Here is a 17237-nt window from a genome sequence, read left to right as displayed (position 1 = left end):
TATATATACATATATATATATATACATATATATGTATATATATATACATATATATATATATATATATATATACACATACACATATATATGTGTATGTTGAAAAGTTTCTGCAAAATATGACAAGTTACTTTCATAAAAGTTACTGCAGATTTCAGAGTTAAAAGAAAGCACTGTAGGTTAATGGTGCATACAGTGCTATAGCGGTGCATATTCTCAAAGAAATTTGTAGTTAATTAAATGACCAAACCAATAGCACAGCCTTAATCCAGCCTTATACACAGTGCATCAGTGTTTGTAGCAGCTGACTGTGCACACACACAGGCAAAGTTAAACAAAGATGAACTCGCACCACAGATTGCACCAAAGCTGGCGACACATACTTGAATTCAGCAGTCTTAACCATAGAGATGACAGGTCATGAGTGGAACAGTCACATGGCTAGTTTGCAACACACACTAACCAATGACATATTTTGCTGTTTCAGCATGAGGACCTGTTGCTGTAGTTTAAATTGTAGGAAATGTTGCAGAGCAGAAAGACTTCAGATGTCTGTATTTTTCATATTGAAACCATTATGTAATATAGACTGACTTGACAGTAAAAGTCAGTGCAGAGACTGGAGAGCATGTGTAGCTTTGAGAAAATGTTCTCAGAAAAAATCTAATACAGAATTCTAATTTTCAAATAGGTTACAACAGACAATATTGAAACACATTTCAAGTGTTGCTCAGGGGTTACCTAATTAAAAAAAATCAAAACCAGTGTTATAGATAGAAGGATTATAGGATACAAAGATTTTTGTATGTGATTCATGTGCATTTGTTTAAAAATTAATTTTTCCATAATGTATGATGCCACTAAATTATTTATTTGTAATTTTTAATGATTCACCAACACCAACACTAATATTACTTGATGGGATCTGCCAGATTTTTGCATCCCATAGATGAGATAGATTTCAAATAGTATCTGATATCACATTTAGACCATATCAGGACGCCTCTAGTTAAAGACACATTTAGACACATTTCTCAGGTGTGTTACTGACATTTTATAATATATACATACATACACAATATATTTTGTTGTCTAGGACTGTTGATTAATCAAACTTCCATTCCTGAGGTCTGTGAAATATAATCAAGTTAAATTCTCCATCATGGTTATCAGATTTTACCTGATTAATAACTGATATTGTATTTTGCAATAATAACTCTTCATACAGTAATAACTGTTCCTACCTCAGTATGACCACTGCCTTGTTCAGTCTGTCCCTGTACTGTGACCAGAATTATTTCACTTCCTTTTTATTATTCAGGCTGAGATTGCAGAATCATCAGATTTCATGTCTGACTGACCCACCCACACACCCAAACGACATGACCGTAAGTCACTCAGTAGTGTTGAAATGGACTTCTGAATTGAAAGCCACTGCTGACATTAACTGACACAAGATCAGCTGTTCCAATATAAATGACTAACCCACACTCCTCCACAACCTATGTGCTGATATGTAAGCTGCTCCAAAAGACTGTAGCCAAGGCTGGATTCATTAGTTGGTCAAAGGGGCAGAAATCCAGGGGCCCTAAAAACATTTGTACAATTCATTCATTTATTAATTGTTGTAAAACAAAATACATTCAACAAGGTACATTTTTTGGTATTGCCAAAAAAAATACTGACATCATAGGGGGCCTTAAAATGGATCCTGCTTTTTTCATCCTGTGTTATCAAATACTGCTCCATCGTCATTTTACAATGCAAGGTTGTATGAAATTAATTTTAATTATATACAATACAACTGATTAATAATACAAATAATATATATATATTTTTTTTTTAGCAATTTCTTAGAATTAATTTCCTGAGGAAAGAAGCTGTCTTTAAGTCTGGCGGTACAGCAGAGGAATCTTCTGTAGCAGGTTATCCTTGTCAAAGTGTCCTTCAGCAAAACACTGAACCCCAAATTCCACCTGATGCTGTGTGTATGTATGTGTATTAGTTTTCTTTCTGATGAGCAGTTGGCACCTTGCACGCCACTGCCATCAGTGTATGGCTGGGTGAGTGTGGCATGTAGTGTACAGGTCGAAAGACTAGAAAAGCGCTATATAAGTACAGTACATTTACCCTTTAAGTTTTCTTAAGAAATACAGTTGTTTCTGTCCTTGCTCAGCCTATGTAGAAGTTGTAAAGGACATGTTCTTTGTGACGTTTATTCCCAGTTACCCAAAACTGTTTACCTGCTCCACTGCAGCGCCAGTGATGTAAATGGGGATGTGTGTCTTCCATTGACACCATTGTATATTTTATTGGCTGCAATAAATAAAAGACAGATAGCATGTACTCTTATAAATAAAGAAATAATGATTAACTTATTAGCTAAGTAAATAGTTAATAGTTGCTAATGAGTTGATGGTCAATGGTCATGTGTTATGGTTATGGTCAATCGCTAGTTTCAAGTTTTCTTCCATACAGCATGATGTTCATTTAGTAGATTATGGTCCTTTAGAGTAAACCACTGTCTTGACGCAGAGTATGCTTGAGGGCATGACTTACAAATCATTCTCAGATCAAACTGTCAAACTAGGCAGTACTGATCAAATATGAATCAAGATTCTGTTACTACAGTGCCTATTTCTCTCCTTTAATATTTTCACAAACATATTACTGCTACAAACGAGTCAAATGAGAGTAGCTCAACTCGCAGTATGTCAGTGGCTCCAGCAATCCGTCATGGCGACGGCCATAATGCCAAACTCGAGGGTTCAAAACATTATTCCACAAACCAATGGGTGAAGTCATGATAGGTTTACACTTGGTGTCTTTTACTCCTTTTTCTTAGATCTTACATCAGTTATCTGTTCCTTGGTTTTGCTGACATTGAGCAGTAGGTTATTTTTCTGTACATGAAGAGATTATCATTGTCATATTAAAGTCCAGTGTGTAAGATTTAGCGGCATGTAGCGTTAAAGTTGCTAAAAATTCTTTGTCAAGTGGTGGTTTGTCTGTTCTGGGCTACTGTAGAAACATGGTGTTTGAAAATGGCGGATTGTGTTGAAGAAGACCCGCTCCCTTTGTAATGGACCTTTAATCATTACAAAGGGAGCCAGTGACCTTTAATCACTGGCATGCTTTGAGATTTCAAGAGACACCTGCCTTAAAAGTAGTGTATACCGCTACTGATATGGAATTAAATGTAAACATTTTGAGTGGAATTAACATCTTTTGTATTATTTATTATACTCCATTATTTAAGTAATCTCTGACCTCCAAGCAGTAATTGTAAAAGATTTGACACAATGTATACTTTTTGACCTCAGAAGACTGGGCAAACTAATAAGACTAATAAGCGTTTCTGCACATTAACATTTCACATAAACAGGGTGTGGTATGAAATGAATACATGCTTAACAATTTGGGCGTAACACATGACACATTTTCATCAAACTGGGAGGTAAGGCAAAATATGAGTGTTTCAGGTCATCAAGGCTTCCTTTACAGGAACTGAGAGTGATGAAACATTTCATCAGACTCATCAAAATCCTCACGAGTTTGTCTGAGTGAAAGGAGAAGCTGTAAGCGGCAGACTGAAATGTCAGTAAAACCAAACCCACAGGCCTCAACAGTATTTAAGTATCATCCTGGTCACTGTATCATGTCTTTTGTTGCACACACACTACTGAGATGGGCTCATGGAAAAGAATATCTAATATCTGAAGTCTGACAGGCAAGTACATTTTATGTTTCCTTGAATTAAATCCTTCACGTTAATTAACATGTTATTGTGTCACAGTATTTCAGTGTTTATTTAAGACAAATAAGTCAAAATTCCACGTTACCACCTCAACATATTATATATAGTAAATTGTTTTTATGACAAGCTTGTGTCTATAAATTATACTGTATTTCTATAGAAAGAACATCATTGATTTTGTTAACACTCTCTTTCCATGCCATGCCATTTTTTTGTCTGTTGTCACTGTTATTAACAATATTGCAGATATATTTCCATGACTCCTTGTGTCTGATTTCTACCATGAGACATATACTGTATGTGATTATTATATATTATATTTATATACCTGACCAGCTTTAAAGCTGTTTCCTGCTTACTCCTGCATCTTATATACAAAAACCTGTGCAATGTTTTGAAGTTTACACTTTTTTATTCTTGTTTTTTTTACAAGTAGATAAGGAAGTTTAAAGGATTCAGTTCTGATTATTGATAAAAAATTGTAGGCGTACCTGTTGTAGGCTACTATTGTTTTCTGTCTTGTCCTTAAACATAGAACTAGATTTATGTTTGTTTTATGCAGACAATAATTTATCTCAGTAAAACACCTTGATAAATAAGATATATAGAATATTATAATTCTTCATCTTTGTACTAGTCACATTTATTTTTCAACCTGGAACTTTGAGTTAAATGTGTTGTTTCTTCTCTACTTCAGACATTTGTATCCAGCCATGGGTGACTGGTCTTACCTTTCCTCACTACTAGACAGGGTTCAATCTCACTCCACTGTGGTGGGTAAAATCTGGATGAGTGTCCTCTTCCTCTTCAGGATCTTTGTCCTGGGTGCTGCTGCGGACAAAGTCTGGGGAGATGAAGTGTCAGAGTTCTACTGTGACAGCTTGGAACCAGGATGTCAACACGCCTGCTACAACTGGATGTTCCCAATGTCCTACATTCATTACTGGGTCCTACAAATCACTTTTGTGGCCACCCCAACCCTGGTCTACCTGGGTCATGCTGTCCACATCATCCACAAAGAGAAGAGGATGATGGAGCAGCTGCAAGACAGCACTGACATAACTTTAATGAGGAAGCCAAAGTATACAGATGACAGAGGGAAGGTTAAGATAAAAGGCATCCTCTTTTGCACTTACATGACCCAGCTGGTCTTTAAGATCTTCCTGGAGGTGGGATTCGGTGTGGGCCAGTTCTACATATTTGGCCCCATAAACATGGTCTCCTACTTTCACTGTACTATGTCTCCACCTTGTGCCCGTTACAGCGGTGCCCAGTGTTACATTTCTCGTCCCACAGAGAAGACAATCTTCATCATCTTCATGCTTGCTGTTTCAGGCATTTCAGTGCTCCTCAACATCATTGAGATGATCTACCTGCTCTGTAACAAGAGGAGAGACACAAGGAAACAGCTTCTAGCTCAGCAGCAGTGCCCATCCAACACAGCATGGAGGACCATGAGCAGCCAGTATAAAGGCTTCCCACTGTCACCTCTGCCTGCTCAGGGCCTGGCAGGCCTCTGCAATGATGACAAACATACTGACTGATATGGATGTTTCCTTTTAATATTTTGTCAGTAGCTGTATGGTGTGAAATGTTCTGAATTTAATTATCAATATCGATAATAATACGAATTAACCACCTAGCATTGATTGTGTTTTCCTTTACCATCTCAAGTGAATGAAGGAATTAAAAAAATCTTTAAAATACTGCACTTTGATTGGTCAATAACCACAGCCCCACTGTGTCATAAATGCTAAGCGGAGGCTTCACACTTCCAATGATGGACTGAACTTGGAAGAATTATGTATACCATATTAGTATGTGTTGTGCAGTCGCTTGTTACATTGAGATTAGAATAGAATAAACTCAACTGTCCCAACAATTTGGACACAGGGCTACAGTGTTGCTTCACAAAAGCAAACAAAAACAAATCAGAAAACCATCACAAAATTAACATGAAACATCTCCTGGGTGTATATCTGTATGTATATACACTTTATATGTGGTTTTATTTGATTTTATTTATTTTACATGTTGTTCTGCTATAAATGTAATTATCTTTTTCTATGAGTGTAGCATTAAGTGATTGCAAACTTTTATGTCTTTGTAGAACCTTGTGTTGTGTGCCGTCCCATAAAATAACAAAATAGCAAATTAAGTTGTCAGGACTCGCAAATAAATATAATAAACACTTTTTATGTTACACAGGAGACTGCAAGTTGAAATAGGTGATATTACAAAAAATGTGTTCTCTCCAGTCTGTTGGTCAATTGTACGATCTTGGATAATCCCAGGATCTGAAGCTAAGCTATGCATATAAATAATAACAAAAGGAAGAAACCAGGAGATATAGTCAAGGAAGTTATATCTCATCTGCAACAAGAACAGAGTTCATATTTACAGATTTATACAGATGAATCAAAGTGGCATTTGGAGTAAACATTCCTGAATTAATAATTAAAAATGGACATAGAATTTCAGATCAGATGTCAGTAGTGGCAGCAGAGATGCTGGCAATATTATGGTATAATAAACCAGACAACTCAGTCATATGTAGTGAAAATCAAATGTATTTACATTTATTTCATGTAAAACATTAATTTATATCAAACATTATAACAAGGCAGGGTGTGAGGTAGGTTTTATTAGGGTACCAACCCACATGGGTGTAGAGGGAAACAAGAAAGTAACTTACTTGGCAAAGAGCACGGCTCATAAGTATTAGTTGCCCTACAATGTTGACTGTCAGAATACATTATCATGAATCATAAACAAGTCAGTCAAAAAATGTGTCAGAATAAATGGAAGAAAAAAAGGAAATTGATGTCTTACTTACAGGAAAAGGCAAAGAGAAACTTTGCCTGCAAAAGAAAAGATTCAGTTGTCATAACCAGGTCGAGGCTTGGGCACTGTGGGTTTAGGAGTGTGTTGGCTATGATTGGGAAACACCCAGATGACAAATGTGGAGACTCAGTGACCGTGAAATACTTCCTTATCCAGTGCCAGAATAACTCACTTCATAGGAGGAAGCTGTTTAAGCTGAAAGTGTTTTTACTCAACCTGGATAACTGGACTGAAATAAAGATGCAGATGGAATATTTGTAGAATATTGGGCTAACAAAATATAACACTAGAGGGCAGCAATACAATATTGTAGCCTCTAGTCCAGTTACGACCAACCTTTTTGTGTATCATTGAGTTAAGTGACAACCCCTGACTAAAGGTGACATATTTTATGGATATTTCACATTATATCCAATGCAATAACAATAACAGAGCAGTACAACTGATAAACTGTACATGGAACTCAAACTGTTAATGCGAGAACTGCAGGAAGCTTGTGTAAAATGAGCGATTTGGATGAGTTTTCCTGATATCTTAGGAACATGTAATTCATACTTAACGCATACTTAATAGTTGTTGTTGAATTTGTGACAAAATTCAGTGTTTTCTTTTCTTCTACAATTCGTATATTAGCTCTTTGTTCTGTTCCCATACCTCCCAGGCAGAAAAAAAAGGATCATAAGATGGCGCATGCAGAACATGATTAAGCACTAGCTGGTTACATATTAATGGATAGGTTCACAATGTTTGCAAGAGAGTCTATATAACACAACATTCACATGCCTGTATGTGCATTGAAACTGTTTTTGGTCTCTGTATTTGTTCCTTCTGTCCATACTTGCCATGAAAAAAAGATTTAAAACAACACAACACAATCAAATTAATTATTAATCAATCAAAAGATCTATATTTAGAACACTGGATAAATTCAACAAAAACCCACAGTAGACTAAATTGTTATTTGACCCTAAACAGAGAATATAAATTGGCTGAATATCTCAATTCTATCTTCCTCCTCCATTGTGAGTAAAGTTCTCTTCACTGAGAGATTTCCACAATGGGGAAATAACCAATATTAACCCCAGAAGAAGTTCTCCTTGGTGAAGGGACAACAGCTCCTATAGTAGTAGAAATATGTTATTATTGTTAATTGCTTTGGCAACAACATGTTTTTGTTCATGCCAATAAAGTTCTTTGATTTGAAATAAATAGATTGAGAGAGAGAGAGAGAGAGAGAGAGAGAGGCTGGTGCTCTAATTCCCCTTAAGCCAATTACCCTGTTAAACTGTGCAATACCAGGTAATACTACAACACGTACACTGTGGCTTGTTCCCATACATACACCTGCATTTAATTATTTGTATCACTAGGTGGTGCTGTGCACTGTGCAATGTCACTATGGGGGACCCATAAGGTTTAATGGAAAGTTACAAAATACACAAAAAGATAAGTTCACAATCAACACGTATTTTAAAACATTTTATTTATATTCATAATAATATATATAATCATTATAGAGATGATATAAGACATAAGACCTTCTAAGACACTAGGCTTTTTGTCATAGGCCAAAACAAAGGAGCACTGGAAAGCATAAAAAGAAAGCACTCAAACATGGCCCAATGTGCTTAATAATGGAAAAATAATACCATTGTATGGATGAGCCAGCATAAGAAAACTTTAAGCCAAAGTAGAAACTATTTATTTGCTCTTATAATGCGTTGTGGTTGAGTGACAGTATCATAAGCTAGAGCATCATTATAATTACATTGTGGTGCATTCATTGTTAATATGGACAATGTATTGTCCTCTTGAAACAAGAGATAAATGTGCATGTTTGGTGCTTTTTTTTTTCCAGGAAAGACCGAGGCATGTCACTGCACGAAATCAATAGGGTGACACTTTACAGTCTTTAAGTCTTTACATCCTTCAGGTGTTTTTTGTTCTCATTTCAAGTAAAGTTGAACAACTTAAAAAGGGATGTGTGCTCCTATACCGGGAACGATAAATTATTGGTTGAAAATGTAAAATTCATATTGTTGTAAATGCATTCTGATAATGAAATCATAGCCAAAAAAACCTAACTATAAACGTGTTTTTAAAATACAAAAATGTGAAATTATCATATATCTTATCGGTATCGGCCATGAGAAGCAGGTAGTTATCGGCTATTGGTTGGGGGGGGAAAAAATCCATATTGTGCATCCCTAATCAAAAGCAATAAGGTTAGGGTAGGCTACATCAGGAAAAGTACTTATTATACATAATTTCAGAATGTGATGAGGGTTAGTGTATTGTGTATATTATAACAGCTGGATTGTAAGCTGTTAATGTTGAGGTGGAACTGAACTACTACTGTCTACTTTCGGTCACAGCGCATCATAACTCCAGATGTCAGATAAATGTAACAGAACTACAATGTACCCTAAAATATAATTACTCAAGTAAAGTAAAAGTACCTCAACTTAACTGCAGTGCTTGAGTAAACTTAACATTCCTCCACTGATCACAATATATCGTAATAGTAGGCTACTGTGGACCGTCCTGTATTTTATGTTTTAACGCTGCATGTTTAAGATGATCATCTTTTTAAGTTCATTTGGACTATTTGCTCCACACCTTGGCTCTTTCTTTACGAGTATTTTCTCTGTCCTCCCAGCAGACAGTGGGCTTCGGTCTTGACGTAGAGATCAGGTGACTGTTAACTCCTCTGACGGTACTCTTATAAGGAAGGTTTGACAAGTTCCTCTCAGTTTCCCTGCTGGTCCCAAACTTGGATTTCAACTTTACCAGACAGTGATTTCTACAAGTGGCGCAGAAAGTCCCTCTGGGCCCGCTTCTGTCTCTTTGTAACTTCCCAGGTAAGTTGAAGCTCTCTTCTCTATGATTTATAAAAGGACGTGTGTGAAGAAACGTTTTCCCCTTCAGTACTCCCGTTAGAGCAGTCGGAAAAGTCCGATGCGCTGCAAACAACATGCAGAGCAACTTATAAAGTTTGAGAAAACCCGCTCTGTCTGGTTTATTTTTTTTCCACTCAGATAAAAATTCCTTCAGCGGTAACCACTCAAGGCTCAAATATACAGGGAATAATATGTGATAAACCTGAAATAATGTTTTATTTATTTATTTATTGGATACATTTTGCTTCATTTTTCAAATGTGGTGTCCCGACCGCATTATTCTTTTTCCATTCAAAGCGCCCTGTTGCTGTTGCGCTTCAGTCTGGGCCACTAATCGTTCAACTTGAGGAAAGTTCGGTTTTATAGGCTATTTAAAGACTCCTGCTTCTCTCAGAACAGGGTGACTACTTTGCTTTAAAAACTGTTCAGAAGTATCACGAATCAAGAAAATTCTAGAACTGTAAGGTTAAATAATTTGGCTGGTTTGTCAACTGACTTCTCATTAAAAACTATTGGGTTGGAGAGGTCTGCTAAGACAGTCATTGTGTTGGAGTCTATTGTTCTGCTCTGTCTTGGTCATTTTAACCAGACAAACTCACTCATGTAGAAAGTGGCGGGGCATTCTCTTATAACAACAAAAAAGATTCTTATTTTCCTCAACTGCTTATCATTGCCTTTTTTATTCTTTATTTTTCACTCTGCTGAAGGATGAAGATTGATTTCCAAAGAATGACAATGCAATATGTATATTGTCCAGGTCAGAGGATATAATGTATGTGGTTTAGTATAAGATAAGTGAGAGCACATGTTTGGCCCCATGTGGATTTGACTGGAGGTTCCTACTTATCCACATGAACTTTATGAAGACATGACCAAGGTTCTCCCTGCTCTATTTAGTAAAATGTCAATGTTAAGGCTTTTGTTCTTTACCCCATAAGCTCCAACCTTCTCACAGCTCTTCTTAGTTATTTTCACTTCAGAGTGCGGAAAGGAACTTTGGAGTTACAAACCTCCACCAGACTCCGGATTAGATTATAAATTTCATATGGAATAGTTGAGCTATGAAGGTGAAATTGGAACCTGTAATCAAATCTGCAGTATGTCATTAAATTATACAAAAAAAACATACTGCTGAGGACCCACTTAAAGACCTAGAAAGGACCTCTTCTTTGACATTTGTACGGATTAACTTAACTTCTCAGTTTAATACTGATGCCTCTATATGACCTAAATAAACAAACAAGACCATCAACAAGAACATTGGCTACTTCTATATAGTTATTCTTAATGCCTGCTGCCACATTGGATTCCACTTGAAAACAATGAAATGAGGTGGTAGAAACATTACTCCTTTTGGGACTACCAGAATCAACACATAATTAAAACTCCTTGTTGTTGCTGTAATTTAGAATTTGTTGTACAGTGTGTTTTGTCAAGTCACAAAAATGTATACCTGGCCTGAATAGCTCAGCAGTATTTATTTTTTTTTATTGTTCTGGAGCTTCAAGACTCTTGCATCTGTTTCTACAACAGACAGTCATGGTTCATTTTGACCAAGGCTGGGCACTAATTTTCAGGGCATGAGCCCAGACATGCTTAATAACTAATTATAGTATATGTAACATGAGTATATGTAAAATGAACACTAAATATGTAAAATTAAACTCAGTTTTTCAGCATGACACCAAGTCAGTCTACTGAAGCTTTGGATTAAATTGTCACAATGGCTAGCAGTTGTTACTAAGTAAATGTAGCAATGGGCTGATTTCCCCAAATAAAATCTTCTGTGTATCTACAGAACCTTTCTCTGTAAGCACTGAGAAGAGAAGCTCACCACAGGCCTCAATGAGAAGATTTATCTACAGTGTCTATTCTGCTGCACACACTTATCAGATTGGTGTACAATCAAGCAGCATAGTGGCTTTGTTCCAGTAGCCTCAATCTGAACAGCTTGGCTAAGACAACAGCACTCTGTAGATTCTCTACAACAGTAGCCTTCTTGCATTTGTGCCCAAATCAACATTTATTAACATATAGGCTACATTGTGAACCAATTCTAGAAATGCACACTGAGAAAATAAAGAATAAATACAAATAAAATAAATAGCTAAACATCAGTACTGTAAAAGCTACAAACCTTTTTGCAGTACATACTGGAACAAAAAGAATTGTATGTCAATATATACCAGATAACATACGACATATATGACATTGAGTCTATGATGTCTATGATAGGCCAATATCGGCTGATAATATCTGCTGACCGATACATTGGTTGGGCTCTAACAAGAACAACTATTGAGGAATTGCAGGACTGAGGCTTTAAAACTTAGCTGAATCAGATCACACAACAGCAGAATATAAGCAGAGTCTAATGCAAGTAATATGTATGAACTTTGACAAACATTTTTTAAAACTGGCCTAAAATCTGTACAATGGTTAGTAGGTGTCAACTGACATAGCTGGAAGATCCAAGAAATAGGTTTCAAAATGCAGCAGAAAAGTACTCTAAATAGAATCCCACCATGTGAAATACAGAGGTAGCAGAAATACACATATTCTTTACTAAGTAGAAGTAAAGATTCTTGTGTAAAAAAAGAAGACTCTACTCTATCTATCTACTCTACTCTACGACTAGAAGTAGATATATTGATTGAACTTCTTTACTCAAGTAAAAATGAAAAAGTACAGGCTCCAAAATGTACTCAAAATATAAATGTAAAAAGTACTCTCTTGGGTTCTCTGAAGAACATTTCTAACTTCAAATAGAGTAGAGTCTTGTTGTTGCGTCTTTATGTCGTTTTTGTCATTTGTGATATGCACTGGTCTTGATGTTGGAAGGCTTGCAGTAATGCAAAAAAACATTTTTTTAAATTGACAATTCTACTTAAATGCATCAAATTAAAAGTAACAACCCTATTTTTCATAGGGTTTTTTATTTTTTAAATTTAAGGAGTGAAAAGTACAAATGTAGCCAGTACCTAGTTACTTTCCACCCTGCTGAAACATGTTTTGTTTTGCAGGACCACTGAAAAAAACTTGCTTGAGAATGAGAGAAGTCTGATTAACCCCAAGCAAGCACGCAAGTTATTTTAAGATGTTTAGTGTTGCAGAATGGCTTTAGATATTCACAATAATGGATTAAGCATTTGATTATTAATATTCCCACCCCATCATTCTTTATTGGAGGGGTTAATGAAGAATTGGGTCTATGATTTGATCATCTTGCAGATGTGAAGAATTTAATTGGACTTTGGGTTTCTCAATCTTGCTCTATCAGTTCGATCTAAGGCACTTTTTATTTTCGAGGAATACTTATTGTAGTTTGTTAAAGAATTTGTTTACCTAATGAATCAGATTATTTTCATATTTTCACATCCTTTCCTGGATTTAAAGGCCGCTATTACATAAACTGCCCAAAAGATGTTTTCTGTCCTGCTTTCAGTAATTGGATTAGCTTGTGTTTTACGTCATGAAACACCTTGTTTTGTCTCCTCCAATAATGATACTGTTTGATCACATGATGCTGTCAAAATACCCAACGTCAAGAATGCAGAGGACGTTAATCTTCCCCTAAAATCAAAAGTACTGTCTGGAGCACTTGTGTAGTACCTGATCGTTGCAGATTTTTGAGGCTGATACCGAAATTCACAATTAGTGATAAAGTGAACTTTTGAGCTGGAATGAAAATAATCCTTCTCTATGTGTGCTGTGCACATTTAACTATTCTTTAACATGTTAAATAATTTGACCAATTCTAGTTGACATTGCTGAGAGTGAGTTCTTCTCTCTTACTCTGTGCTGCTTGCCAAAATATTGTAAATCTCTGCTGGATAGATTTGGCTGTGACACCAATATCTGACCACAATACTTTTTTTATGCATTATATACTGGAAAAAAACAGTATTCATATCGTTGCATATTAATACCGATACCGATATGTCTGTGATAGGTCAACATTGTTCGATAATATCGGCCAACCAATATATTGGTCGGGCTCCACGTGTATCTTTTAAAAATATTTTTAATAATTGATGCTCTCTGTATATTATTGTCAGTTCATCATTGTCCTTTTTTCATCAGCAACACTCCCTGATAATGGGTGACTGGAGTGCCCTGGGTCGTCTGTTGGACAAGGTCCAGGCTTACTCTACTGCTGGGGGGAAGGTCTGGCTGTCGGTTCTCTTCATATTCCGGATTCTCGTTCTGGGTACTGCAGTGGAATCAGCCTGGGGAGACGAGCAGTCTGCCTTCAAATGCAACACCCAGCAGCCCGGTTGTGAGAATGTCTGCTATGACAAATCCTTCCCCATCTCCCACGTTCGCTTCTGGGTCCTTCAGATCATCTTTGTGTCGACGCCCACACTCCTCTACCTGGCTCATGTCTTCTATCTGCACAGGAAGGAACAGAAATTCAACAGGAAAGAGGAGGAGCTTAAAGCTGTGCAAAATGATGGAGGTGATGTTGACATCCCACTGAAGAAAATTGAGATGAAAAAGCTTAAGTATGGCATAGAGGAGCATGGCAAAGTGAAGATGAAGGGGGCCCTTCTCAGAACCTATATAGTCAGCATTTTCTTCAAGTCTCTGTTTGAGGTGGGGTTCCTGGTTATCCAGTGGTACATGTATGGCTTTAGCCTGTCTGCCGTCTACACCTGTGAGAGGTCCCCATGCCCACATAGAGTGGACTGTTTCCTGTCCCGTCCCACAGAGAAGACCGTCTTCATCATCTTCATGCTGGTGGTCTCACTGGTGTCCCTGTTGCTCAATGTGATTGAGCTTTTCTATGTGTTTTTTAAGAGGATCAAAGATCGTGTGAAGGGCAAACAGCCGCCCACACTGTACCCCAGTGGAGGCACCTTGAGCCCCACCCCTAAAGAACTATCCACTGCCAAGTACGCCTACTATAATGGATGCTCCTCTCCGACTGCCCCACTCTCTCCCATGTCACCCCCAGGCTATAAACTAGCCACAGGGGAGCGGGGAACTGGCTCATGCCGAAATTATAATAAGCAGGCCAATGAGCAGAACTGGGCCAACTACTCCACAGAGCAGAATCGCCTCGGCCAGAATGGTGGAGGAAGCACTATTTCAAACTCCCACGCACAAGCCTTTGACTTCCCGGATGATACCCACGAGCATAAGAAACTCTCCTCATCAGCAGGACACGAGCTGCAGCCACTGGCATTGATGGACGCCAGGCCCTGTAGCCGGGCCAGCAGCCGAATGAGCAGCCGAGCCAGGCCCGATGACCTGGACGTGTAAGCCCTGGTTCCTTTTCCCACTGCTGCCTGGCTAATGGGATGTTTCCATAGAGTCCGGAAACTCTCGATTCATATAAGAAGTGGGGCTAACCTCAATCACTGTCTTCAGCATAGAGACTCTTAGTCAGTCAAAGAGACATTAAAACTTGTTATATAACACTGTCAGAGGTACAAGTTGCAAATATTATGTTTTTATTATAACTTTTTAGTGGAGCTAACCCAGCTTTAGGAAAACAGAACAGCCACAGAAAGGTGCAAGCATTGCCCCTTAAACCAGTTCAAGAACAGGAGAGAAAGTGACTAATTGATGGTTATGGTTTAACTAATAACTAATAATTTTAATTAGCCAAGCTTATATCAGAGGAAAAGTCTGTTTTCTTCTTATTTTCAGTTCAGTTTCAGCTTAGTTTCTTCTACTCTTGCTATTTGTGACAGCATTTTATTTACTACTGTCAGATCTGAAGCTATGGTGATAGCTTTACAATAGCATGCCTTCTTAGTTGTATCTTTTAAACATCTGACCAGATAAAACATTTGTCTTTACCACTTTATATGCACAGATTTGCATACACACTGCTAAAAGAATATGGTTTGAGGAATTGGTTATCAATGTGTCCACAATGCGTTTTGTATGTATTCACATTTGTACTTAGAGCTGTCCACTTTTGATTGTCTCACCCAAGATGTTTGTCAGTACCAGGGGCAGGTCCTGGGAGAGGACAGTCATTACAAGTATGAAGGCAACAAGCTCTTGTCAGGAACACATAAATTATATTTGTTGTTTGAACAAATGAACAAAGACTTTATGTGTGAATCAACATCACTAATGCATATTTTACTGTTTTCACTCAGCCTATCCCACTTCCAAAATAAAAATCACAGTTTCGTCTCGGTCACAAGAAAGACAGGAGTTATTGTCCAGGGCCGTCGCATAGACAAAGCAACGACCACTTGGCACAAATGATATTGAGAATGCCCAATATCAGTTGTAGTGAATATTTATGGCTTGTCATCTGTAGGACACCTACCACTAAGAGGAAAAATTGACTACTATTCAGTATCTCTTACTCGCAGAAAACATCTTACATGAACTCCCCGCAAACTGTATATTTATTGACGGTAAAAACATTATTTTTCTTAATTAACATTTTCAGTCAGTGTGGACTGTTGTTTCCTGATAAACTTTGAATTTATGTGGTATTATGTTATAATTTGTGGTTTTATTTGTCTTTTTGGGGTGTGTGTGAGAGTGGCAGGGCTGAGGGTTCAGGCTGTTGTGACAGCAAACTGATCTGCTTTTATATGGGTCCATAAAGAAAGGCTTTATTGCTGTCATTAATTCGACAAGTGTGTTCTCTTTTTTCATCTTTTGTGGGCGGTAGAGAAATACATTAGAATGATTATCTGTGTTTTACATATTTGAATGAATGATTTTTTGTTCTGTAGGTATTGTTTTGTTTTTTAGACTCGATGTAACCGCTGCTTGAGAAATAGATATTTAGTACTGTAAATCAAGCTAACTGTGTCACGATAAAAATGTGAGTTTTTAGAGGACTGCTTATAGATCTGGACTAATATTTAGTCAGTTATATTAAAACGTATGCCAATGTAGCTCTACAACCACCAAACAGTAGGATAAATCTCAATTTGGCTGTTTTTTTTTTTATTGTAATTTTTTACATTTTTATTTCTGCATCATTTTGTTGGTACTTACATGTGTCATGGATCTTTCAGCTACAATGGCATTTGCACTGAGATCTTGGTGATAGAGATGTAATATGATGCACACAGTAAGTGGTAAGAGTTTTCTGATACACATGTTACTAATTTATTTTATAACACAGAAATCACTACAGTGCATAATATCAGACATCTGACCACTGGTTTCATTGACTGGTTCTGTGAGAGATGTCTTCTATTGACAGAACAGGAGCAATAGTCATTTGTTGCAGTTATTCAGACAATGCAAACCCACGGGGATCCACTGTTGTACAGTGTAAGTACATGATAGCAAAACAAAAACTCATTCATTGTATCTGTGAAAAGCTATTTTAACCAATAAATATTTTTCTGTCTTACTCTGTCTTACTTTTACTTACTTACTTACTTTTTACTCTTTTTGTCATGACTGAGGTTTGAATGAACCACCAGTCAATAAACCACTGCTTATTTTTGCTCCTCATTATGATTTAGAGCTAGTATTTTGACAAAAATGTAAATTAGCTTCAGGAACATTTAGAAAATTTTAGTCAAATTTTTGTCACAGATTTTCATTCTTTTATGTCGTCTAATCATTCTGGTTATCCTTTTTTGTCTTGTAACTGTAAATACTCACCTTTGATGTACAGATCAGCCATAACAATGTTAATAATGTTATGCAACCCCATACTCAACAAACTGTAATGCACTGTGTGTTCGGACACCTTTCTATCAGAACCAATATTACCTTTTTCAGCAATCTGATCTACAGTAGCT

General features: G+C 36.9%; 3 protein-coding genes across 4 annotated transcripts in view; 2 read left to right on the top strand and 1 right to left on the bottom strand.

Moving 5' to 3' along the window:
- LOC118341148 (gap junction Cx32.2 protein-like) overlaps positions 1–1281 on the bottom strand; it is a 4728-nt gene extending 3447 nt beyond the window's left edge. Inside the window, exon 1 of one of the 2 annotated variants that reach the window (XM_035679348.1) lies at positions 1242–1281. The gene's annotated coding sequence lies outside the window, so the exon portion shown is untranslated. The remainder of the gene's footprint in view (positions 1–1241) is intronic. The other variant, XM_035679349.1, reaches the window with a different exon arrangement.
- Positions 1282–3567: 2286 nt separating this feature from the next.
- Positions 3568–6283, top strand: LOC118340355 (gap junction Cx32.2 protein-like). Its single transcript, XM_035678254.1, has 2 exons — positions 3568–3727; positions 4452–6283. The coding sequence occupies exon 2, from the start codon at positions 4468–4470 to the stop codon at positions 5296–5298; it is 831 nt and encodes a 276-aa protein (XP_035534147.1). The 5' UTR covers positions 3568–3727; positions 4452–4467; the 3' UTR covers positions 5299–6283.
- A 3049-nt stretch (positions 6284–9332) lies between these two features.
- cx43 (connexin 43) lies at positions 9333–16840 on the top strand. The gene is made up of 2 exons (XM_035678996.1): positions 9333–9459; positions 13582–16840. The coding sequence occupies exon 2, from the start codon at positions 13597–13599 to the stop codon at positions 14761–14763; it is 1167 nt and encodes a 388-aa protein (XP_035534889.1). The 5' UTR covers positions 9333–9459; positions 13582–13596; the 3' UTR covers positions 14764–16840.
- Positions 16841–17237: the final 397 nt, after the last annotated feature.

This window comes from Morone saxatilis, unplaced genomic scaffold (genome assembly GCF_004916995.1).
Source record: "Morone saxatilis isolate NCDOM2014 unplaced genomic scaffold, NCSU_SB_2.0 Contig7, whole genome shotgun sequence".
NCBI classification, from domain to species: Eukaryota; Metazoa; Chordata; class Actinopteri; family Moronidae; genus Morone; species Morone saxatilis.
Note: the sequence above shows the minus strand (reverse complement) of the source record. Positions and strands in the feature narration are given on the sequence as shown.

Coding starts and splice junctions, on each gene's coding strand:
- LOC118340355 (XM_035678254.1), top strand. CDS start 4,468: ATGGGTGACTGGTCTTACCTTTCCTCACTACTAGACAGGGTTCAATCT.
- cx43 (XM_035678996.1), top strand. CDS start 13,597: ATGGGTGACTGGAGTGCCCTGGGTCGTCTGTTGGACAAGGTCCAGGCT.